Below are 25,559 nucleotides of genomic sequence, written 5' to 3'. Positions count from 1 at the left end.
ATTCCCAATTCAAATTTTGAATGGTATGGACGCTCCACCCTTGTCTCTTTGTCCCCTTAGCCTCTTTATATAGAGGTAAACTCGATTCTAAGCTCCTCACAGTCTCTCATTTGCATAAACACTCAATATCTAGCTAGAAAATCTCTCTCAAGTTTCATTTTCATGCTCAAGCTTAGTTCTTTTGGTTTTTGGGTTACTAACCTATTAACTTTGAGCTTTGAGTCTATTCCTTTCAGTTTTCTTTTGAAATGTCTTCCAAATCCAAGGAAACACCACAACAAGCTGCTATCCGCAAAGATGAAGGTAAGAAAGCTGCTGATAGTTTGTTGGATCGTCGGGATGCACTACTTGCTTCAAGAAGAGAAGTTGGTGAAAGCGCTCGATCACCCACTCGAGCAGGCAAACGACCGAGTTCCCAATCGAGTAGGCGGTCGAGTGGCGTGTCGAAGAAGAAACATCAGCCTGTTGAGGAAGATCCAGAGAGAATTGAGAGTGATGAGGAGATGGAGGTTACTCTTGAAGAGCATATTAGGAGGAACAAGCAAAGTGGGAAGAGGCCAGCAGCGGAAGTGCAACAAGAAGAGAGTGAAAGTGAAGAAGAAGAAGAATCTGGTGCTTTAACACCAAGACAACTATATGAAGCCTTCATGAAGATGAGCTTCCAAAGAACAAGATATCCACACAAGGAAACCATGGAGAGGCTTGGTATTGATGAAGATGTTTAGTGATACTAGGATTTTTGTGCATCCTAGCAGGTCTCAATTAACCTTATGTAGTTGTAGTACTAAAGGTGTCAATCCAAATGGGAAACTTTACTAGCAATCAAGATGCAATCAAGAAATCACAAGTCAAGCCAATTCAAAGAGAGTGTTTGTCTAACAGTCCTAGAATGATGACGATACGAAAGGAAAATAAGTCACAGAATTAGAAACGAGAATGCATGACAAGAGGCGAAAATGAATAAAAACATAAACGAGTCTAAGCATGAACTAAAAGGCAAGAAACGAAACAGTCTCAGGAATGTAATAAAATTCAGAAAGGAAGAGGTCCTAAGGATGGGAGTAATTGATGTCGGTGGAGTATCCTAGTCTATAGAGTATTTAACATGCCATAAGCAAACCATCCCTAAACAATGAACATCATTTCTTAGCTAATCCAATCTCTTGACAGAAGCTACTCAAACTCAATCACTTCCAAACCTAGCTCTCGCTAGAGAAACATAATCAAGCAAGGCATGAAAAACAAGTTCATTCACATCAACAAACATCCTAGACAACTAATCTCTTAGGCTAGGAACGTAAGTCTCTGGCACTAGTTGGTCAGACATTTCATCGAACACCTTTTGGATGCGGAAATGTCTAAAACCCAGTTCCAATTGATCAGAGAGAAACTAGTATTTCTAACTCTAGTCCAGAAGGGAATCATACAATCAAAGCTTAAACACATTACATCCTAAGATCCTCCACCTAATCTATCCCATCCTCAAGAACTACCACACTACTCAGATCCGAAAATCATCATCAAAGATACAAATTCAGAAAACATTGAAACAAGCATTCTTAGATAGGTAAAAATGAGATGAACAAAATTGCAGAAGAAATCGAATCAAAATACTGAATAAATTCAAAGGTATCGGGATACAAAGTGTCAAGCGTTTTAGGTGGCTAGGGTAAACCTTAAGGGAAAGAATAAAACGAGATAAAAGCTAAGATATCCCGTGAAAACTTAACAAAGCCTATTTATAGGAAAAACATGGAAATCTCTAAAACATAAAACGACAATGTAGAACGTTGGTTCGGGAATCCTTCTCGGATGCGTCTTCGGGACATAACCAGGACATCGGTTTCAGAGCGTCGATAGAGTCGCATCGTGAGAGTGCTCAGAAACTGTCGATCGAGTCGCGACGTGAGGGTGCTCAGAAACTGTCGATCGAGTCGCATCTTGAGGGTGCTTGGGAGCTGCTGATCGAGTCGCATCTTGAGGGTGCTCGGGAGCTGCTGATCGAGTCGCATCTTGAGGGTGCTCGGGAGCCATCCTGGGACGTCTCAGTCGAGTCGCTGCTAACATCTGATCGAGTGGGAGCTCTCCTTTGCATGCGGGTCGAGTCAGATTTCTGAACGTACATGCATCCACTAAAACGAAGATAACTCATGAACCACGACTCCGATTGGTTTGAAATAAACTGCATTGGAAAGATGACTCAATTCTCTACAACTTTGATGAAGACGTCGAAAGCTGAATCCCAAAGTAAAATCTTCACTCGACTCGATCAAGGACGTGGAAGCTTGCGTCGCTGGGTAGTGTAGATCGAGTCGCTTAACTACTCTCCTGATCCTTATTTGCATTTGATGGTTTGGACACCTCCTAAAACACCTGAAACAACTCCAAAATGCAAGATGTATGCAAGACCAATGCAAAGACTACCTAGATATGCATGTTGAGCAAAAGGGACTAAAAACAATACAAAGCAATGAGTTAAGAGAACAAAATGAATGACAAATGCTTCATGAAAATGTGTAAAATATATACATATCAACTCCCCCAAACTTATTCTTTGCTTGCCCTCAAGCAAACAACCAAGAAAAAAGTATGGAAGAGAGGTTTGAGGATGGGTCTCAGAACCTAAAACATGCTGAATAGAGTAGTTAGAATCAAGGTCCTTGTTATTAGTTCTATGATGCATGGTGAAGGAACTCTGATTAAAAACTTTAGACAAGCTCATCACAACCTGAAACGATTCCGAACGCTAGTCTAAACATGCCATCATTTCTATCATTCCCCTTAACATTTATTAACAAAGAACCATGAATCAAGCTATGCAATGTCATCAAACTCATTTGGCAGGGGTGAAAGGGTAGAGACAAAAATGGTCTCCTTTGCAAGTGGTTTTAACAATATAGAACAGGGGTCTCTCACGAAAATGAGTTAAGCTTAAGAGAAGGCTAAAGGTTGAAACCAACTGATACATACAAGAGCAGTACCCCGTCTACCCAAAGGTCCCAAGGAAACTTAGCTCTAACTTTCTAACCCAGAAGTTGGTCCTATCTCTACCCTTCGTCGATATCTCTTCTAAAACCCATTCACTCATTCTTTTAACTTAGCCTTAGGAGGAGGTTACTTCATATCAATCTAGCGGATGGGAAACTTTTTTTTTATCACTATGGTTCTCTTTCTTTTCTTCTTAGAATTATAGACTTCTTAAGCGTTTTGCTTTCTCTTCCTTGTCTAAACTTTTCTTTCTATGCCCAGAACCAATAATAACTCTTTTACATTGCACAACCAACATCCTTTACTAGACTTGTAAACCTTGAAAACACATTCCCCCTCCTAAAGACTATTTACCCGTTTTTTTTCTTTCTCTTTTCAGAACAAATCCAATCCCAAAATCCAAAGTCGAGTTCTCACCTATCCTACTAGTCCGGATAGCGCGAACTAGAACTACACAGGATCTTACTCTTGTCGGTTAGAACCTAACACTTTCTAGCAAGCTCAACTCAGAAAAGGCCTGACACTCAAGAATATGATTGGCTTCAAAGACGGTTGGTTAAGGGTGCGGGAAACTGTTCCAAAAATGGGAATCAGCTACTTGGATTGACAAGGGTGGTAAAAATGTGAAAGACAATCCAAGTATGTATATGGTATCCATGAGTTCAGCTTCAATGCATAACAAGATAATTGCAAGTCAGGTTTAGGTTCAAATAGATAGGGAATGACGTCAATTCAAAGCATGCTTCAATCTTACATTTTCAAGTTCAATCAACAAGCATCAAAGGACTAATAACAAGGGCTTTGATCCTATCCTATTGAATCCAATCATGCTAACAAGGTTCAATCATCATCAACCCCTATGCTAAATGCAACAACCCTACATGCACAACACTAGACTCAATCCTAAAATGCAAATGCAAACTACATGAACACTCTGTTTTTGTGGAAATTTTCGGAATATTTTTTTTTTTTTTTTTTTTTTCAATGCAAATAAATGGATGCTATCTCAAACATGATATGATGCAAAAAAAAATTGAAATAAGAATCACAGAAAACATCATCAGATACATCATCTCAAACCCTCCCCCAAACTTAAATTACACAGCCTCTGTGTAAGAAAAATTTGCAGGAGAATTTAAGAATCACAACAGAAACAATGCAGGAATGAAATGGTATGTACAAAGGAAATGTTGGAGTACCTCAGTAGTAGAAGAAGGAGTCGGTGCTCGCCCAAGGAGGAGCGTGGTACTGACTTTGTCCTTCGCCTTATTCAGGGTCAGCAGGAGTGGCCTCAGCTGGTTGGTCGACTTGCTCATTAATCACTTGTGTGTTTGGATGAACGCTCTGTTGTCCGTCGCACTGCATGTCTTCGACGCGAGATTCACCATGCTCTGATAGTATCACAACATCCTCTGTATGCTGAAGGTCACCGTGAGCCTTATACTGCTGCTCAACCACTGGTGCAGGTAAGTGCTCAGAAGGACCGCCTTGATGATGCTCGGCTGGACGACTTGATGAAGTTACCTTCTTGACTTTCTTCAACGACTTCCTCGCTCTCTCCCGGGGCTCATGAGAGGAATGCCGTGGTCGAGCCGGAGAGGGTTGCTGAGTTCGTGGTGTGTAAGCAGACCGGCGTGCTGGAGATGGTTGTGCTCGGCGAGTGGGCTCGAGACGTGTAGATAAGCGTCCATGTACTGGCATGACATCCTGGGAAGGCATTGGGATGGCGGCAGTGGATGTCGAACAACTGAATTTACTCATGAAATTCATGAACATCCTCGTGAATCTACCGAACGACTTGTCTCGTGCCTTGCCCCAATCCTGAAGCTTGTTTAGACGATCATGGGCCTCCCTAACACCCTTTCCTAGTCTCGGTGCTTTGTACTCGTCAAAGTGATACCTCTCAGGGCGATAGTCTTCTGAATCCTTCTCCATCGGGTTGTCTTCTTCTGCTGAGATCTCCATTCTCTGATCCTCTTCCTCAACATACAAAACGCTTCTATCAGGGATAAACTCAATGTTTTCACCATTTAGGATCGTTGTTAGACTCGCACAAGGGAGAAGGATCCTTGCTTCTCCAACCTCTGGGTGAACGAATTTGTAGACAAACTTTCCACGCTCCCAGTCTAAAGTATGAATCTGTTTCAGGTGGTACATATCCATCCAGCGCGGCGGAAACGAGTCCGAAGGGAGAGGGACGCCTGCTGCTTCTAAAATCCATGTTACAACCCCTCCCATACACATAATTCCAGGTGAATGAGTGTTGTTCAGTCTCACCACACATGTCTTGTAAGTCAGCAGATGGTTCAACAGGAAGAAGGCGAACGATGTGTCGGAAGCGTCGCCTCTAAGCATAACACCTTCTGTAGTCTTTTTTAGCAGGTCCTTGAGTGCCAAATCCAACATGTCAAGCTCTGCTTTGGTGACAAGGCCAGTGATTTCCTTTGCGTAGAAAACGTTCGAAATAGCCCTGTGGAAGTATCTCAACACTGGACTTCTTATTAGCGTCCCCTTCGACCTTGAGGCATTGAAGCGCTGCTCAGTGCTAATCGAAGCCCATAATGATGACGCCTCTTCCTTGTCGATTTCCGCTGCAGTGCCAGTCCCACTAGTGAATCCAAAAACTTCCTCAAGTCGCTTCACAGTAAGACTGTACGTCCGACCATGTACCATAAACGTGAAATAGCCCAAACTGCCATCTGACTCCATCTCAGGCGCATCCGTGAACAGGTGAACTTGCAAGGAACTTAAAAGCTGGATAGTTTCCTCTCTGTAAGTGTTCTTTGGCGTGTTCATAAGCTTGCTAAGGTTGCATTGGCCGAAAAGATATTCTACATCCGCTGCTATATCAAGGTCCATCATGGTTTGACTGTGGGGATATCTTGTTCCCATACACTCATGTTGCTGAAACAAATCATAGTATTCCTGGGCAGACAGCTTCGTTTTAGACTTCTTCTTGACAGATTTCCTTGATGATGCACTCTCACGAGCCTGCTCCATCTCATAATCGCTACCTTCATCCCTTTGTTTCACTGGCTTTTTCCCAGGAGCTTTGTCTTTACTAGATTGTTTTACTGCTCTGCTTGACTCAGCGTCTTGCGTAGGCGGCTTAGAGGTAACAACACGTCCTGGTGCCTGACAACCATACTTCTCATACATCTCATCCCAAAAATTGTCAGACATTGTAAAGCTGAGACAATTCAAACTCAAAACCAAAGATTAGTTGGTTAGACCAAATGACAACACTAATTGCAAAACGCAATGTTGAAGTGAGAGTGTTAAAGTATGAAACGGATCGAGTCGGCGCTAAGGCGAAACGGTGTTGCAACAGTGATTGGTCGAGTCAGGTGGGTCGAGTCGGGAGCAGCTAAACACAACAGATCGACGAAGGACGTCTCGGTTGGCAGCTCCGCGACGGTCGATCGAGTCAGCACCAAGATGACGCGGTCGAGTTGCGAGAGGGGGCTTCACGGCAGCTCCGGTCGAGTGGAGTCGCAGCGAGGGTCGAGTCGAGTTTGGCCTGATGGCGGACCGTGAGGGTGGATCGAGAGAGACGGTGAACAACTTGCTTGAGCTGAAGCTTAAACGAGAACTTCTCAACGATGACGAGATGACGGTGAGATCCGGTCGAGTCGAGCTGCGAGAGGGGGGTTCACGGCAGCTTCGGTCGAGTGGAGGAGTGGTGAAGGTTCGTCAAAGTGAGTCAAGTGAACTGGACTTTTCTGGTCAGCGAAAATGAAGTGTGGAGATGAAAGCTTTTTGGTTGATGGGTTGAGAGTAAACGGGAGAAGGGTTAAATAGATGGGTGAGAAAGATGAATTATGGTGAGGTGATGGAATTGATATGTCGTGCAAGTGGAGAGAAAAAGAGAGTGATGGTGGAGTGATGTGAGGTGGTGAGACATAAAGATGATATGTCTAGTGGGGGGGAAGCAAAGGGTGAGGTAAATTGAAGTGATGGGCACGTGGGAAGGAGGGGAAGGGTGACGAAACCAATAATTAAGATTCCTTCCTTATATTGCCTTCTGTTTTCTTCTGTAGATTTCCCTCTTTTTGTTAATTTCGCTTCTGTAGCACCATCATACTCGGTTTAACCTCTGATCTCACTAGTTTGACTGTCCCCTTTTTTTATAAGTTGCTTAAACTCCCTTCTGTAGATTCCTGAACACAAGAAAATCAAAAACAAAAATTAAAAACACAAGGATCCTAAAAAAAAAATATTTACAATGATACCTTTGGGACTTCCTCCCAAGTGAGCTTGTTTAAAGTCACTAGCTTGACTTTTCAGCTTTTTAGGCTTTTGGGGGTTCATAGAGGGGCACAGAGATCCCCTCTGGTCGGACTTGATCAGCTAAATATTTCTTGACTCTCTGACCATTTACAGTGAATTCACTACCATCCTTGTTCAGAAGAGTGATAGCTCCGAATGGCAGAACTTCCTTGACGTCAAAAGGTCCAGACCACCTAGACTTTAGCTTTCCAGGAAATAACTTAAGTTTGGAGTTGAATAGCAAACCTGATCCCCAGTCTTAAGCTCCTTGACAACAATTTTCTTGTCATGAAAATTCTTTGTCCTTTCCTTGTAAATCTTGGAACTCTCATAAGCATCAAGTCTTATTTCTTCCAACTCATGGATGTCAAGAGTTCTCTTAGCCTGAGCTGTGCCAATATCCAAGTTCAGCAACTTGATAGCCCAGAGCGCCTTATACTCAACCTCTACAGGGAGATGACATGCTTTACCATAAAGCAGCTGAAATGGTGTTCTGCCTATTGGCGTCTTGAATGCTGTTCTGTACGCCCAGAGAGTCTCGTCCAACTTGACAGACCAATCTTTCTTCGAGACCCCAACAATCCTTGACAAGATTCCCTTGATTTGTTTGTTCGAAACCTCAACCTGTCCGCTGGTCTGAGGGTGATACGCAGTCGAGTTTTATGCTTGACACCATACTTTCTCAGCATACTCTCAAAAACTTTGTTGACGAAGTGAGTTCCACCATCACTGATCACCGCTCTAGGTATCCCATACCTTGGAAAGATTATACTTTTGAACAGCTTTAGAACAACCTTGTGATCATTGGTGGGGCTGGCTATGGCTTCGACCCACTTAGAAACGTAATCAACTGCCACCAAAATATAGACATTCCCATTAGATGGGGGGTTGAATGGTCCCATGAAGTCTATCCCCCAGACGTCAAATATCTCCACTTCCAAGATCGGATTTTGGGGCATCTCGTTTCTCCTTGTGATGTTGCCCATCCTCTGACAAGCGTCACACTTGGTGATGAAGTTGTGAGCGTCTTTGAACAAGGTTGGCCACCAGAGACCTGCTTGAAGAACTTTTTGAGCTGTCTTGAATGTGGCGAAGTGACCTCCATAGGTTGAACCGTGACAGTGCTCTAGCACTCCCTGCACTTCCCCTTCTGCTATGCATCTTCTGAACAGACGGTCAGAACCTCTCTTGTACAGATAGGGTTCATCCCAGAAGTAGTGGTTGACCTCTCTGAAAAGCTTCTTCTTCCTGTATGTATCCATGTCATCAGGAACTTCTCCACATACCTTGTAATTCACAACATCTGCATACCAGGGTGCAGTCTCAGAAGTGATTGCCATGCATCTGATTTTTAGGTTCTCAACCCCTGTGTCATGCATCCGCTCACAAACCTGGGCTACCAGAAGTTGTTCCTCTGGCATTGAATCATCTATGGGGACAACATCATCAATTCTCATTCGAGACAAATGATCTGCAACTCCGTTTTCTATGCCTTTTTTGTCAACTATCTCCATGTCAAACTCCTGAAGAAGCAGGATCCATCTCAACAGTCTCGGTTTGGTATCCTTCTTCGAGTAGATGTGTCTCAGAGCGGCATGATCGGTGTACACAATGACCTTCGAACCCACAAGATAACTCCTGAATTTTTCAAATGCAAACACAACTGCTAGGAGTTCCTTCTCTGTGGTAGCATACCTTCCCTGAGTCTCATCCAAGGTGCGACTCGCGTAGTAGATAACATGAAGCTTCTTGTCAATACGCTGTCCCAGAACTGCTCCAACTGCGAAGTCTGAAGCATCACACATGATCTCAAAAGGATGATCCCAATTCGGAGCTTGCACTATGGGTGCTGAAACCAAGGCTTCCTTGATCGTGCTGAAGGCTTCCAAACATGCTGCGTCAAATTCGAACTCAACCTCCTTGCACAGCAACCTTGTCAAAGGTCTTGCAATTTTTGAGAAGTCCTTAATGAACCTCCTGTAAAACCCAGCATGTCCCAGAAAACTCCTGATGTCCTTCACTGTCTTAGGCGGTTGAAGCTGAACCATGACCTCAATCTTTGCCTTGTCAACCTCAATTCCTCTTTAGGAAATCTTGTGTCCCAGAACGATCCCTTATTCAACCATGAAATGGCACTTCTCCCAGTTCAGCACCAGGTTCGTCTCCTCACATCGCGTCAATACCCTGCACAGATTCAACAAACAGGAGGAGAAAGTGGAACCGTATACAGAGAAGTCGTCCATAAACACTTCCACTGACTCCTCAATTAAATCCGAGAAAATTGAAGTCATGCACCTCTGAAAGGTGGCAGGAGCATTGCACAAGCCAAATGGCATGCGTCTATAGGCAAAAATGCCATAGGGACAAGTAAAGGTTGTCTTTTCCTGATCATTTGGGTGAATAGGGATTTGGAAGAATCCACTATACCCATCAAGGAAACAATAATAGGGATGACTAGCTAGTCTTTCCAACATTTGATCAATGAAAGGCAGAGGAAAGTGATCTTTCCTAGACACAGCATTCAACTTCCTATAATCTATACACATCCTATGTCCTGTGATGGTTCTAGTTGGGATTAACTCATTTTTGTCGTTTTTGATCACAGTTATGCCTCCCTTTTTAGGTACACAATGCACTGGAGATACCCAAGTACTATCAGAGATAGGATAGATAACTCCAGCGTCAAGTAGTTTCAGGATTTCTTTCTTAACTACCTCTTTCAGATTAGGATTCAATCTTCTTTGGGGTTCAATACTAGCATATGATTCATTTTCAAGATTGATCCTATGGGTGCATAGACTAGGTGAAATTCCCTTGATATCATCTAAAGAATAACCAATAGCCTTTCTATACTTTTTCAGCTCAGTTACTAGCATCCCCAATTCATCATCACTCAACATAGCATTCACTATAACAGGATAAGTAGAATTGGTTCCCAGAAAGACGTACCTGAGCCCGGAAGGAAGAGTTTTGAGTTCTACCTTTGGAGCTTTCAGTTCCGACCAGTCGTCAGCATGGGCGTCAGAAGCGGTAATAATCGAGCGTGGTCCGAACGGTGTCTCGAGTGGTGACTCAAGTCGGGTCTTGACACTGGTCGAGTGGGAGGTTTCACGTTCTGAATTCTCTGTCTCAACTACACATACCTCTTCTGCGTTAGACAACTGCTCGAACTCTTCTGGTTCGTCCGTTTCTCTGTGGGAGTCTAGCATATTCTTGTAACAAGTCGTCTCCCCATGCAGGAACCCTTCTTCTCCATCCTTGGTTAGAGCAGTTTTGAGATGATCCTCCTCAGCTAGTTCCTCCAACAACTCATCAGCCAACTTATCCATCTCCTCAATGTAGAAGACTTGTCCTCCTATTGTTGGCTTCTTCAAAGTATCCTTGATGTCAAACTTCATAATGAAGTCGTCTCCCAGATTGAGATCAATCTTGCCATTTCTGACATCAATGATGGCTCCAGCAGTCGCCAGGAACGGTCTTCCTAGGATTAGAGGATCCTTTGGTTCTTCGTCCATCTCTAGAACCACAAAGTCGGTTGGCACTTCCACGTCTCTAATCCTGACAGGTAAGTCCTCTAAGATACCATGTGGAAGTCTCACTGATCTATCTGCAAGGATGAGGGAGATGTCGCATCCCTTAAACCTTGTGAAACCCAACCTCTTAGCCACAGAGAATGGCATCAGATTCACTGAAGCGCCAAGATCACATAAACACCTCTCAAAAGACATGGGTCCAATGGAGCAGGGTAGAGTGAATGATCCAGGATCTTTGAGCTTCTTGGGTACAACCTTCTTCTGGATGATTGCACTGCACTCAAGACTTAGTACCACCATGCCTTGAACTTCTTTTGATCTCTCCATCACCAAGTCTTTGAGGAATTTATGGTAATGAGGAACAAGTGCGAATGCATCCAGCAATGGCATTCTCAACTCAATCTCCTTGACTTGCTTTTCGAACAAGGCTTTGTACTTCTCAGTAAGCTGCTTCTTGAACCTCACTGGAAATGGTAGAGGAGGCTTGTACGGTGGAGGGATGAACCTCGCAGGTCTGTCTTCAGGAACAGCAGGCTCCTTAACAGCTTCAGGTTCGGATTACTTCACTGGCTCGATTGGATCTTTGACTGCTTCGACGGGGTTCTCCATCTGAGCGTCATCCTGACCGAAATCATCCCCATCTAATTCCGCACTGTCCTCAGTGACGTCTGGAACTCCTTGCCTGGGAGGCAATGTTTTCCCACTTCTCAGCGTAATGGCATTGGCGAATTCCTTGGGGTTCTGAACAGCTTTACCTGGGAATTGGCCAGGTTTTGGTGCAGAAGTAAAAGCCGATTGGCCGTCCATATACCTTATCTTCGAATTCAGAGTTTCGAATTTGACGTTCAGATCATTGTAGGAACATTCCATCCTCTGACTAAGGTCAGCGAACTTCTTTGCAGTATCCATGGAACCACTAGCTTGGCCCTGAAAAATTTGTTGCATCATCTGCTTCAGTTCTTGATCTGGAGTTGGTGTAGGCTGAACTGGTTGAGGGCGGAATCCCGGCGGTGGTCCTGAGGGAGCTTTGTAACCCTGCTGGAACTGTTGTTTTGGAGCAAATCCCGGATTGTAAGGCACAAAAGGTTTTGGTTGCCCTTGCTGTTGTTGTTGAGGCGGGTACACCTGATCTTGTGGATTAGCAACATTGGTACTTCGGTAAGATAAATTGGGGTTCGTCTTGTAGGGGTTGTAACCTTTGTTGTATCCACCCTGATTGTGAACATAGCTGATCTCTTCACTCTGCTCACCCTCCCCATCTGGAACTTGGAAAGGGTCGTCCTCAGAGACGAAGTGGACGCTCCTCTGCTGACTCAGCAAGATACGGTCAAGCTTCTCATTGACATTCTTGAGGTCTTTCTTGTACTTCTCTTCAGACCCAGGGTCGCCGCGAAATGTGCGGTCATAATCCTCGTTGTAGTTGCCGTCGGACTGAGCGAGATTCTCCACCAGTTGCCAACCTTCATCGACGTCCTTGTTCAGGAAGTTACCGTTAGAAGCGGTGTCAAGCAGCATGCGTATTTTGGGAAGGACACCACGGTAGAGAGTACTCAGTAATGACTCGTTGCTGAAACCATGGTGTGGGCACTGACTGTGGTAACCCTTGAAACGCTCCCATGCTTCACAGAATGATTCTGAGCTCTTCTGAGTGAAGCTGGAGATCTCATTCCTGAGACGTGCTGTTCTAGAGTTGGAGAAAAACTTTGCCAAGAATGCCTTCTTGCAGCCATCCCAGGTGGTGATTGATCCCTTGGGAAGGTTTTTCTCCCATTGATGAGCTTTGTCACCAAGGGAGAATGGGAAGAGGCGCAGCTTGTAACCATCCTTACTCACACCGTTGATCTTGGTGAGACCACAAAGACGGTCGAACTCGTCCAAGTGGTCGAGTGGATCCTCCATAGGCAACCCGTGAAACTTGTTTCCTTGGATCATGGTGATCAGACCACTTTTGATCTCAAAGTTGTTGTTCGGCACGGCGGGAGGGACGATTCCAGCACGTTGAGTATGAGTGTTCGGTGCATCCCCAGCACCAATGTTTCGCGGTCCCTGATGTGGTTCATGCTGTTGTTCCATAGTGACGTTTGCGGGATGATCAGTGGGTTGACGAGCTTGTCGTGGGCGTTGCAACCGATTGATTTCGTCGATAACAGGAACGAGATTCTGATGCCCTCTTGATCTGGTGTGCATGCAAGGTTGCAATCAACAGGTATCTGAGATGCAAAACAAACAAGCAGACAACCAAAACAAGTTAGTACTCAGATTGATGGGTTGACTCTGGTATACTACCCAAACTATACTACTTCTTCGATAAACATCATAGACTCTTTGCCCCTTTTCTGAACACCATAAACTATATTTTTCTCCATTAAACATCACAAACTATACATTCTCTTCTAATTACAACATAACGACTCTAAATTGTGATTAGATTTAGTAAACCGATAATCACGTTTTGAAAACCACGTTTACATTGACTGAACCAAAAAACAGAGCCCACGATCAGTTTTTTTCTTCTCCATATCAAAGTCCCAAATTCTTAGGGTTCACTCTTTCTCTCAATTTATCACAGCAACTACTCACTTCTCTTTCTCCCGATTTTCCTGGTATGGTCTCTCTCTCCTTTCATAGCTTCTCTCTCTTTCTCTCTTGTTAGCTTAGATTTTTTACTTTTTGTCAAAAACTTAGGGCTGTTACTTTTTCAGTTATCCGATGAACGAAGAAGACATGGATGCGATGCAACACGACACGGAAATGGAAAATATTGATAACAATCGTATTATGGAAAACGAAGATGACTGCAAATTAGAAAAAAACAAAAGAGAGGGTAAGAAAAAGAAAAACGACGATGAAGCTGAAGATGATGAAGATGGAGTAGATCGGTTTGAGTTTGAAGTAGAAGATTCAGTAGAAAATTTTGTTGATGAATTGCCTGTTGGTCGAAATGAAATTCCAGATAGTTCAGATGAAGAGGAAGATCCCATTGTTTTAAGAGATAGAAGAATCCGAAAGAACAGAGTTGATAAATTATATATTGGTCAATTATTCTTCAATGGTGTTGAGTTCAAAGAGGCTGTAATTGAGTATGCTTTAAACTCAGGGAATAATGTGGTTCAAGGAAGATGGGAGAAGACAAGGCTTGAATTCAAGTGTGGCATTGTTGGCAACTGTAAGTGGAGGGTGTATTGCTCTTATGATGAGCCCAGAAAAATGTGGGTGGTGAAATCGACATACCGAAAGCACAGTTGTACTGCTAATGGGAGATGCAGGCTACTTAGAAGTCCGGTTATTGCAAGGCTTTTCATGGACAAGCTAAGAGTAAATCCTAAATTCATGCCTTTAGAAATTCAAAATCACATTAAAGATCAATGGAAGTTGGTGAGTTCTAGGGGTCAATGTCAGAGCGCAAGGCTGCTAGCTTTAAAGTTGATTGAGAAGGAGTATGAAGAACAGTTTGCTCACATTCGTGGCTATGCCAAAGAGATTATGTATACAAATCCTGGATCAACTGCCATTGTTGAAACTATACCTAACTCTATCAATGAAGATGTTTTCAACCGCTTTTATGTGTGTTTTGAAAGAACACGCACACTTTGGAGAGGTTCTTGTCGACCAATTATCGGGCTTGATGGTACATTCTTAAAGACTGCAGTGAAAGGAGTGTTGTTGGCTGCAATTGGTCATGATGCAAACAATCAGATTTATTCACTTGCTTGGGCTGTGGTACAATCTGAAACTGGGGATAACTGGTTATGGTTCCTCCAGCTACTCAAGGCTGATTTAAAACTCAAAGATGGTGAAGGATTTGTTTTGATCTCTGATAAATCAAAGGTACATATCAAAAATTTGACTTCTCTCTCTGTTTTGTCCTTTCTTTCTAACGTAACTGCCTATGTGTTGTAATTTTTTTTTTTTAGGGACTCATCAGTTCAGTGCAAACGGAATTGCCTAAAGCTGAACACAGATTTTGTGTGAAGCACATCATCGAGAACTTGAAGAAGAAGCATCCACAAAAAGATATGATCAAACCATTAATATGGCAACTAGCTTGGAGCTACAACAAGACTGAGTTTAAAGAGAATCTCAACAAAGTGAAAGAGTATAATGTCGATGTCTACAATTCAGTGATGAAAAAGAAACCCGAGATGTGGTCAAGAGCTTTCTTTAAACTTGGAAGCAACTGTGAGGATGTTGATAACAACGCCACAGAATCATTCAATGCATCAATTACAAAAGCGAGGGCTAAGGCAATGATTCCAATGTTGGAGACAATTAGGAGGCAAGCTATGCATCGAATGGTGAAGAGGCATAACAAATCCAAGAATCACGAAGAAAGATTTACAGAGTATGTTGCCAAGATTCTCGCAGAGCAGAAGAAAGATGCAAACAAGTGTGAAACAACTCCCGCAACTCATGGAGTTTACGAGGTTATGCTTTATGGGAATAAGAATTCGGTGAACACGAAAAGAAGAACATGTACATGTGGTAAATGGCAAATCAGTGGGATTCCATGTGAGCATGCTTATGGAGCAATGATTGATTATGATATGAATGTTGAAGATTATGTATCAGGATTTTTCAGCACTGATTTGTGGCGAGACAATTACGAGCAGTCCATACATCCAATGAGAGGGCCAAGATTCTGGATGACATCTATGTATCGCTTGGTAACAGCACCACCTGAGCCTATACTACCCGGGAAGAAAAAAACAAATAGACAGAAGATATATCAAAGGATTAAAGGAAAACAAGAGTCACCGAAGAAGAAAACAATAAAAGAAACACTTGGAAGGAAGGGACGCATTATACGTTGTTCGTCTTGTGGTGAAACTGGTCATAATGCAGCTGGGTGTAAAAAATATCCAAAAGAAAAGACAAAGAGACAAAGAACTACTGAGGTATGATCCTTTTTTTTTGTTATTTTTCTGGTGCGTTTGATAATTGTTTGTATTTATTTTTTAGGTCGGGTCATCATCATCTCAAGTACCTGATACAATCTCTCTCACGCAACCATCGCAAACAAGCACCGACATGGTGGTTTATGAGTAAAATTTTTAACGTAGCTATGAACGTTTCCTTTAGCTTAGTTTTGCAAACATGAATGATACCTTTTGGAGTTTTGTTATTTTGGTGATAGCTTTTGTTTTTTTGAAACCATCGTTTATACATCTTAACATTAGATTACTTTAATACTGAAAGGTAAATTCAGAAAACTTGTTAGCGTTTAAAATTTTTAATGGAAGTATAAACCCTAAGATTTTGGGACTTTGATATGAAGAAGAAGGAGACTGATCGTGGGCTCTGTTTTTTTTTGGTTCACTCAATGTAAACGTGGTTTTCAAAACGTAATTATCGGTTTACTAAATCTAATCACAATTTAGAGTCGTTTTGTTGTAATTAGAAGAGAATGTATAGTTTGTGATGTTTAATGGAGAAAAATATAGTTTATGGTGTTCAGAAAAGAGGCAAAGAGTCTATGATGTTTATCGAAGAAGTAGTATAGTTTGGGTAGTATACCAGAGTCAACCCCAGATTGATTGTGTAACATAACTTAATCTTGCAAAACTTGAAATCTTAAATGTAGCAAAAAGATTCCCAAATGGCAACGGCGCCAAATTGATACTAGGATTTTTGTGCGTCCTAGCAGGTCTCAATTAACCTTATGTAGTTGTAGTACTAAAGGTGTCAATCCAAATGGGAAACTTTACTAGCAATCAAGATGCAATCAAGAAATCACAAGTCAAGCCAATTCAAAGAGAGTGTTTGTCTAACAGTCCTAGAATGATGACGATACGAAAGGAAAATAAGTCACAGAATTAGAAACGAGAATGCATGACAAGAGGCGAAAATGAATAAAAACATAAACGAGTCTAAGCATGAACTAAAAGGCAAGAAACGAAACAGTCTCAGGAATGTAATAAAATTCAGAAAGTAAGAGGTCCTAAGGATGGGAGTAATTGATGTCGGTGGAGTATCCTAGTCTATAGAGTATTTAACATGCCACAAGCAAACCATCCCTGAACAATGAACATCATTTCTTAGCTAATCCAATCTCTTGACAGAAGCTACTCAAACTCAATCACTTCCAAACCTAGCTCTCGCTAGAGAAACATAATTGAGCAAGGCATGAAAAACAAGTTCATTCACGTCAACAAACATCCTAGACAACTAATCTCTTAGGCTAGGAACGTAAGTCTCTGGCAATAGTTGGTCAGACATTTCATCGAACACCTTTTGGATGCGGAAATGTCTAAAACCCAGTTCCAATTGATCAGAGAGAAACTAGTATTTCTAACTCTAGTCCAGAAGGGAATCATACAATCAAAGCTTAAACACATTACATCCTAAGATCCTCCACCTAATCTATCCCATCCTCAAGAACTACCACACTACTCAGATCCGAAAATCATCATCAAAGATACAAATTCAGAAAACATTGAAACAAGCATTCTTAGATAGGTAAAATTGAGATGAACAAAATTGCAGAAGAAATCGAATCAAAATACTGAATAAATTCAAAGGTATCGGGATACAAAGTGTCAAGCGTTTTAGGTGGCTAGGGTAAACCTTAAGGGAAAGAATAAAACGAGATAAAAGCTAAGATATCCCGTGAAAACTTAACAAAGCCTATTTATAGGAAAAACATGAAAATCTCTAAAACATAAAACGACAATGTAGAACGTCGGTTCGGGAATCCTTCTCGGATGCGTCTTCGGGACATAACCAGGACATCGGTTTCAGAGCGTCGATAGAGTCGCATCGTGAGAGTGCTCAGAAACTCTCGATCGAGTTGCGACGTGAGGGTGCTCAGAAACTGTCGATCGAATCGCATCTTGAGGGTGCTCGGGAGCTGCTGATCGAGTCGCATCTTGAGAGTGCTCGGGAGCCATCCTGGGACGTCTCGGTCGAGTCGCTGCTAACATCTGATCGAGTGGGAGCTCTCCTTTGCATGCGGGTCGAGTCGGATTTCTGAACGTACATGCGTCCACTAAAACGGAGATAACTCATGAACCACGACTCCGATTGGTTTGCAATAAACTGCATTGGAAAGATGACTCAATTCTCTACAACTTTGATGAAGACGTCGAAAGCTGAATCCTAAAGTAAAAGCTTCACTCGACTCGATCAAGGACGTGGAAGCTTGCATCGCTGGGTAGTGTAGATCGAGTCCCTTAACTGCTCTCCTGATCCTTATTTGCATTTGATGGTTTGGACACCTCCTAAAACACCTGAAACAACTCCAAAATTCAAGATGTATGCAAGACCAATGCAAAGACTACCTAGATATGCATGTTGAGCAAAAGAGACTAAAAACAATATAAAGCAATGAGTTAAGAGAACAAAATGAATGACAAATGCATCATGAAAATGTGTAAAATATATACATATCATTTAGTTTCTCTTTGAGAAGTGCAATCTAAGAAGATTCATGGGGATGCACATGGAAGGTTATAGAGAAGAAAGCTTTGAGTTCTTAGCCACCATCCAATTGCATTTCTTCACAAGGATAGATCAAGAGAAAGGAGTTGCTTACATTGTTTTCACCATCAATGGGAAAAAGTATGAGCTGTCACTCAAGGAGCTAGCTACACTCTATGGGTTTGAAGTTGGAAGTGAGGAGAACATGGTCATACCTAAGGAAGAACTCTATGCAGTTTGGGAAACCATTAGAGATAACAAGATCTATTCTTCTTCCAAGACCAAGAGCTCAAAGATTAGGAGTCCAGTCCTAAGGTACTTCCACAAGGCCTTAGCAAACACATTCTTTGCTAGGAAGGAGACTGGAAACTTGAATGAGGGAGAGCTTAAGATGATTGATGTAGCACTCTATGGCATCATCACAACAGCAAGAGATGGGACCATTATCCTTGGGAGTAGTGTGGCAACAGATTTTGTCATGCTCCTAATTGACCAATTGACTTACTATAGAAGTTGGGTTACCAAACTACACAAGAGATGCTCAATTGGAGTTCTAACCATTGGAGGCATCATCACTCCAATCCTTGTAGCTGCCAATGTACCACTTCAAGGTGAGAAGACCAAGCCAAGGTGGATTGACATCCAATACCTCACTTCTACTCTCATTCTAGCCAAGGAAATGCACCATGGGAAAATTAAAGAAGAAGATGGGGAAGATGACTAAGTCCACAAAGGGTTTAAAGAAAGAAATTGCTGAATTGAAGAGTGGAAATTCATCCCCAGCACCAACTGATCATTTGAGGAGGAGTAGCTCAACCAGAGCATTGACTAGGGCTGAAAATCCGGCTGAACCAGCAAGAGCCTCATCTTATGAGCCAACTCAGAGGAGAGGAGGTCCAATTCGCGCAGAGCAGCAGTTTCCGAGGCACTCGACCGGTGCACTCGAGCAGCCACTCGACCGAGCACCCCCAATGCACTCGGACGAGTACCTGCCCATACCTCCCTATGGTTTTCCAGCTCCATCAGGCTATCTAGGCTATCCCTATGTCCAAGTTTACCCTCCCTACCCACCTCAGTAATTCATAGACCCAGCCCTCATGCAACACTACTATGGGCAGCAAGGACATCAATTCTACCCACCACCACCCACTCAAATGAGCCACTCGACCGAGCACTTGACCGAGTCCCAATCGAGGGCTATAGTCGAGTTCCCTGCTTTTCCTTCAGCAAGCCAACTTCAAGCTCCAAGCTCCAACTACACATATGGCAGCATGAGTGAGGCTGTAGATAGCTTCTTCCACAACCCATAAGGTACCAACATCACCTATTCCATTATAAATACCACATTTCTTGTTTTGTTTTATTTTGAGTCTTGAATCCTCTTTCAAATTTCTCTTACACAAAGGAATGTGTAATTTAAGTTTGGGGGAGGGTTTGAGACAGTATTTGATGTTGTGTTTTGTTTTCTTATTTCAAATTTTTAGCATAATCATGTTTGTATTTGCATTTCATCTAAGGCATAGAAAAAGCCAAAAAAAAAATCAAAAATTTTGAAAAAATGTTCATAAAAAAAAGAGTGTTCATGTAGTTTGCATTGCATATTAGGATATTGTTAGCATGTTTCATATTTTGCATTAGGGATCTATGATGAGTTTTGCCTTGTTAGCTTGTTTAAATTCACTAAACTAGGATCAATGCCCAAGTTAATAGTACTTTGATGCTAGTTGAGTAGCTAGAAACATAAGATTGAACCAGGTCTTGAATTCATATATTACATTCTGGTCTAAGTTGAAGCATGTTGTGATTTGATGCCATTTCCTACTTATAAGAACCTAATATTGACTTTTAATTATCAGTTTGTGCATTGCTTTAAACTCATGGATACCATATACATATTTGGATCATCTTTCTCCTTTTTACCACTCTTGTTGATCCAAGTAGCTGATTTAATCATTAAAATCAGTTTCCCCCACCCTTAACCAACCCTTCTTTCAAGCCATGTTAATTCTTTTGTGTGTGAGGCCTTTTTGGGATTGAGCTTGGTAGAAAATGTTAGGTTTGAGCTGACAAGAGTAAAGCTTTGTGTAGTTCTAGTTTGCAATTTTCAAACTAGATAGGACTAGGTGGTTTACTTTTTGGGTTTGGGACTTGGTTTGTTTAAAGAAAGAATAGAAAAGAGGAAAAGAGAAAGACAAGGGTAAAGTCTTTGGGAGGAATATGTGTTTAAGTAAATTTAAGCTCTAGTGAAAGAATGGGAAGTATAAGATTGATGAAGATGGTTCTAATCAATGAAAAGAAAGAAAGAAAATAAGAGTATAGAAAAAAGCTTTTATGTCTTAAAGAGTAAGAAGAAAAGGAAACCATAGCAAATAAGAAAGAAACCCCCATTCCAATAGATGATTCAAATAAGAAACCTCTCCTAAGGCTTAAAAACAAAAGAGAAAAGGGTAAAAGAGAAGTGACGAAGCTAAAGGATAGAACTAGGACAATTTGGGATTAGAATGTTAGGATCAAACATTTTGGGTACTTTTGGGTAGACAAGGTTTTGTTCTTGTATTGTCTAAGTGTTCTTACCTTTAGCATTCTTCTAAAGCTCAATCCATTTTTTATGAGAGAACCTTGATATTGATAAGCCCCACTCTCAAGAGAGACCATTATTGTCTCCAAATGAGTTTAAGCATTGCATAAGTTGATTCATGTTCTTGTTTAATGAATGTTAAAGGAAATAGTTGAACTGAATGCATTTGGATGTCTAAGGCTTGAATCAGTTAAGGTTGTGATAGGTTTGTCTAAAGTCTTTAAGTAAAGCTCATTCACCTTGCATCATAGTACTAGTAACTTGGACATTGATTCTAGCTAGTTTATTATCACGCTTTAGGAGCTGAGATCCCACTTTCAAACCTCACTTTCCTTCTTTTGTCTTGTTTATTTGCTTGAGGGCAAGCAAAGACTAAGTTTGGGGGTGTTGATGTTCATATACTACACCATGTTTTACCTTAGTTTATTTACACATTTTGCATGATTTACTAGCTAGTTTGGTCATTATTGAGTAGTTTAAGGACTGTTTGTGCATTAGAGTAGAATTGCATAGCATTTGCATGGTTTCTAGCATAAACAAGTGATTTGGACCCCAAGGAGCATGGAAAGGTGCTAAGGGGGAATAGAGCTAGTAAGTGAAGCAGACAAAGGAGCTAGAGCAGAAGAGAACCAAGGTCCAGAAGTCCACTCGACCACCACACTCGACCAGACACTCGACCATGTGAGGAGAGGGACTCGACCCGTGGAAGAAACGCAAGAAGAGGTCACTCGACCATGCACTCGACCGAGCACATGGTCGAGCTGACCGAGCCACCTCTCTATTTTGTTTTCTAGCCATTTTAGAGTTTCCCATCCCTCCTATATAAACCCAATGTATTCTATGGCCGCCAGGAAGCCACTTTTAGGGAGAAAATATCTGAAAAACCTAGTTTTATTCTCTTGGAAATATTTACTTTTTGTTTAGATCATTAGCCACTTTTATCTCTTCTAGATTTTTGATACTTGTTGGTTCCATAACTTTCAAAGTATTAAGAATTTGTGTTTGTTTCTTTCTTCAATATTGTAGATCTTTGTCTTATTTTTCTAATGATGCAAGTTTCATTAATTTCTGGGTTTATGATTTTGTTCATCATGTTTAGTCAATCTGAGTAGTGTGTTAGGATCTTAGGGATGGATAAGGCTGGATAAGAGTTATGGTTGTTTAACTGATCAAGCTTGATTGTTTAAATGTCTCTTTTAGATTAGATGTGCTCTATACTGTTCTTATATCTGAGAGGGCAAGGATAGATCTTAAGCTTCTTATCATCATACCAATGTTTAAGTTGTTAGATAAAGCTAATGCTAGAGATTATCATGCTTAACCTAAGAGTTTGGTTGTTTAAGGTGATTTTTGACATGTAATGATCTGGATCTTTAATGCCTGTTTTTATATGTCTTAGCTAGTGAGAACTAGGTCTAGGAGTATCTAAACTTGATTGCTATTGTCATGAGAATGGATTAGTAAGTTTATGAGATCATTGTCTAGAGATAGCTCATTGTTGACTGAGGTTTGTTGATCAGTTTAGGTAATTATAGCTTGAGTCCAGCCCATGAATCCATCCCTAGGAGCCTTCTTTGTTTATTGATTTCTCTGTTTGATTACTGTTATTTGCTTCCTGTTTGATTTGCTTGCAATTGGCTCTGTTTTGATTGTCAAATTTGGTTGTGTTCTTCGTATCAAGTCACTCGACCTGCCACTCGATAGAGCATACGATCGAGTGCTTGCTCGAGCTCCTTCCAGAGTTCTTGTTTATGTTCTGCATCTTTCTTGTTTCATTTCTGTTTCATTGCATTCAATCCTATTTGATCATGTTTCATTCAATGCATTGTAGTAGTGTAGTTCTTGCTCCTGCTTAGAATCATTACTGCTTTGTTTATACTGTTCACTTGCATTTTTTCTCTTGTCTTATTAGTTTTACATTCTGCATTTCATTATTGTCATTAGGTTGTTAGTTCAAAACCATTTTCATATTTGCTTGACTTAAATTAGTGTTCACATCCTGATTGCTTGCATCACACGCATTATGGATTGACATCCTTTATGCTACAATTACATAAGGGTAATTGAAACACCTTGCATTCCACCTGATCATTCATCATCACTACCATCACTTCACCACCTGAGGTTTGTTGATCAGTTTAGGTAATTATAGCTTGAGTCCAGCCCATGAATCCATCCGTAGGAGCCTTCTTTTTTTATTGATTTCTCCGTTTGATTATTGTTATTCGCTTCCTGTTTGATTTGCTTGCAATTGGCTCTGTTTTGATTGTCAAATTTGGTTCTGTTCTTCGTATCAAGTCACTCGACCTGCCACTCGATAGAGCATACGATCGAGTGCTTGCTCGAGCTCCTTCCAGAGTTCTTGTTTATGTTCTGCATCTTTCTTGTTTCATTTCTGTTTCATTGCATTCAATCCTGTTTGATCATGTTTCATTCATTGCATTGTAGTAGTGTAGTTCTTGCTCCTGCTTAGAATCATTACTGCTTTGTTTATACTGTTCACTTGCATTTTTTCTCTTGTCTTAGTAGTTTTACATTCTGCATTTCATTATTGTCATTAGGTTGTTAGTTCAAAACCATTTTCATATTTGGCTTGACTTAAATTAGTGTTCACATCCTGATTGCTTGCATCACACGCATTATGGTTTGACATCCTTTATGCTACAATTACATAAGGGTAATTGAAACACCTTGCATTCCACCTGATCATTCATCATCACTACCATCATTTCACCACACAAAAAGATATGTTTCAAAGACCCATCCTTTGGAAGTAGAGATGTTAGAGTTTTACAAATACTAAACTGCAAACTAAAAGACCACTAGAGTAAAGTACATATCTTTGTTTTAGAAGAAGAGATGTTATAGTTTTACAAATACTAAACTGCAGACTAAAAGACCACAAGAGTAAAGTACATATCCTTGTTCGAAATTCTTCACAATGGAGCAAGAATAATGAAGATGTTTCTTTGATGAAGAGATTGAAACTAGGAACTGATAGGTGAAACATTTTTCTTCATTTTTATTTACTCGTACTTTTAATGCTACATAAGTATAACTATGATGTGCGACAGAGATGGATATTGAAATATTTTTTAGTTTGGGTTTGAGGCGGGTTATGTTTCAGAGAATTTCATTATGAGATTTATAGACAAATGGAGACAATGCTGACTAAAAAAGCTGTGATGGAAGATAAAGAAGTTGCGGTTAACTTGTGATTGTAGACAAGACTCATCCTTTGGAAGAAAAGATGTTAGAGTTTTACATATACTAAGCTGCAGACTAAAATTCCACTACAGTAAAGTACATATCTTTGTTTTGGAAGAAGAGATGTTAGAGTTTTACAAATACGAAACTGTATACTAAAAGACCACAAGAGTAAAGTACATATCTTTGTTCGAAATGCTTCATGATGTAGCAAAAATAATGAAGATGTTTCTTTGATGAAGAGATTGAAACTAGGAACCGATAGGTGAGACATTTTTCTTCATTTTTATTTACTCGTAGTTTTAATGCCACATAAGTATAACTATGATGTGCGACAGAGGTGGATATTGAAATAATTTTTGGTTTGGGTTTGAGGCGGATTATGTTTCAGAAAATTTCATTATGAGATTTATATGATATGGTTTTGGTCTTTTGCGATCCTAGAGTATTTTAGTATTTAAATATATATATTTTTTAATGTTGAAAAATCATGTTTCTAAGGTAAATAACAAATCAAAAATGATAATCAATCAACACATGCTTTAATTTTTTTAATTATTATTGCAAACAACATATACAAATTATCTTTAAAATAATTAAAATAAAAATAACTCCGCATCGTAGCACAAGTACTATCCTAGTTTTATATAATATGAGAAGATTTTTCCTAACTTTTGCTAACATTTGCGACATTTGGCATCCTCTTTTGAATGACACTTGTCATCTTATATTTGATTAATTCAGCTTTGTTTTTTAATATATTAATAGTTTTGTCATTAATTTTAGAAGAATATATTACAAAAAAATTACATACCAAATATTTTTTCATAATTTTTTATAATTTGTCCTTTGATATTTTTCTGTTGTTTTCTCCATTTTATTCATAATTTGATTACTCTCATTTATTCTCACACATTACATTTTGCTAATTAAATTTATTTCAATCTAATAATTAACTCAAACAAAACATATTACATAATATTTCAAAATTTTAACAAATTACAACTCAATATTTTCTATTTCTATGTCTAGGAATTTTGATAATTTAAAATTTCTCAATTTAGTATTGTCTCCAATTTATCCTTAATTACTATTCTCTTATTTTTTATTGGACTAAGTTGGAGTAACAATTACACCACATACGTTTTTTACATTTAGTGTATTAAATTATTTAGATATGTAACATATGAGAGAGTCCTAAATGTTTAAATATGTAACCTAAGACTATAAAAAAAAAACTAATCCTAATTTTGCTTTTGTTTATAAAAAAAAGATTGCATAGAGACATGGAAACTAACTTTAACAACAATTATGTCCATTGACACGAATGAGAAAAATTCTAGAGAGAGACAAACCTTCTATAAAGAGAAAATTTCGAAAAATCAACCCGAAGGGAATTTTAACGGTGGCTTGTAGCTAATTTTGTTCTAAGGATGATGTAAATTGTAAACAACAGAATGTCGATTACTCATTGGGAACATATATTGTATCTCTAAATTTTACAATATTAAAGTTAAGCATGCATACCTACAATATTTCTTGGTACATTGGTTTATAATGAAAATCTA

At 40.3% G+C, this 25,559-nt stretch overlaps 1 protein-coding gene, 1 non-coding gene and 1 pseudogene across 2 annotated transcripts; 2 read left to right on the top strand and 1 right to left on the bottom strand.

The window, feature by feature from the left end:
- Positions 1-7,126: 7,126 nt before the first annotated feature.
- LOC147948680 (uncharacterized) lies at positions 7,127-13,045 on the bottom strand (annotated as a pseudogene).
- Positions 12,361-12,467, top strand: LOC147948681 (small nucleolar RNA R71). Its single transcript, XR_015585959.1, has one exon. It is a non-coding gene; the product is annotated as a small nucleolar RNA R71 (small nucleolar RNA).
- A 454-nt stretch (positions 13,046-13,499) lies between the features above and the next one.
- On the top strand, positions 13,500-15,836 carry LOC109126383 (uncharacterized). Its single transcript, XM_087468145.1, has 3 exons — positions 13,500-14,618; positions 14,705-15,685; positions 15,750-15,836. The coding sequence occupies exons 1-3, from the start codon at positions 13,500-13,502 to the stop codon at positions 15,834-15,836; spliced, it is 2,187 nt and encodes a 728-aa protein (XP_087324271.1).
- The last annotated feature ends 9,723 nt before the right edge of the window (positions 15,837-25,559 follow it).

The sequence above is a fragment of the Camelina sativa genome, chromosome 2, assembly GCF_030686135.1.
Source record: "Camelina sativa cultivar CO46 ecotype springtype chromosome 2, ASM3068613v1".
In the NCBI taxonomy this organism is placed as follows: domain Eukaryota; kingdom Viridiplantae; phylum Streptophyta; class Magnoliopsida; order Brassicales; family Brassicaceae; genus Camelina; species Camelina sativa.
The sequence above is the reverse complement of the archived record's forward strand: the minus strand, read 5'-3'. Positions and strand labels throughout refer to the sequence as shown.

Excerpts from the sequence above, each read along its gene's own strand:
- LOC109126383 (XM_087468145.1), top strand. The coding sequence starts at position 13,500 with ATGAACGAAGAAGACATGGATGCGATGCAACACGACACGGAAATGGAA. Across the intron at positions 14,619-14,704 it reads TGATCTCTGATAAATCAAAG|GGACTCATCAGTTCAGTGCA; the intron begins GTACATATCAAA and ends TTTTTTTTTTAG. Across the intron at positions 15,686-15,749 it reads AGAGACAAAGAACTACTGAG|GTCGGGTCATCATCATCTCA; the intron begins GTATGATCCTTT and ends TTTATTTTTTAG.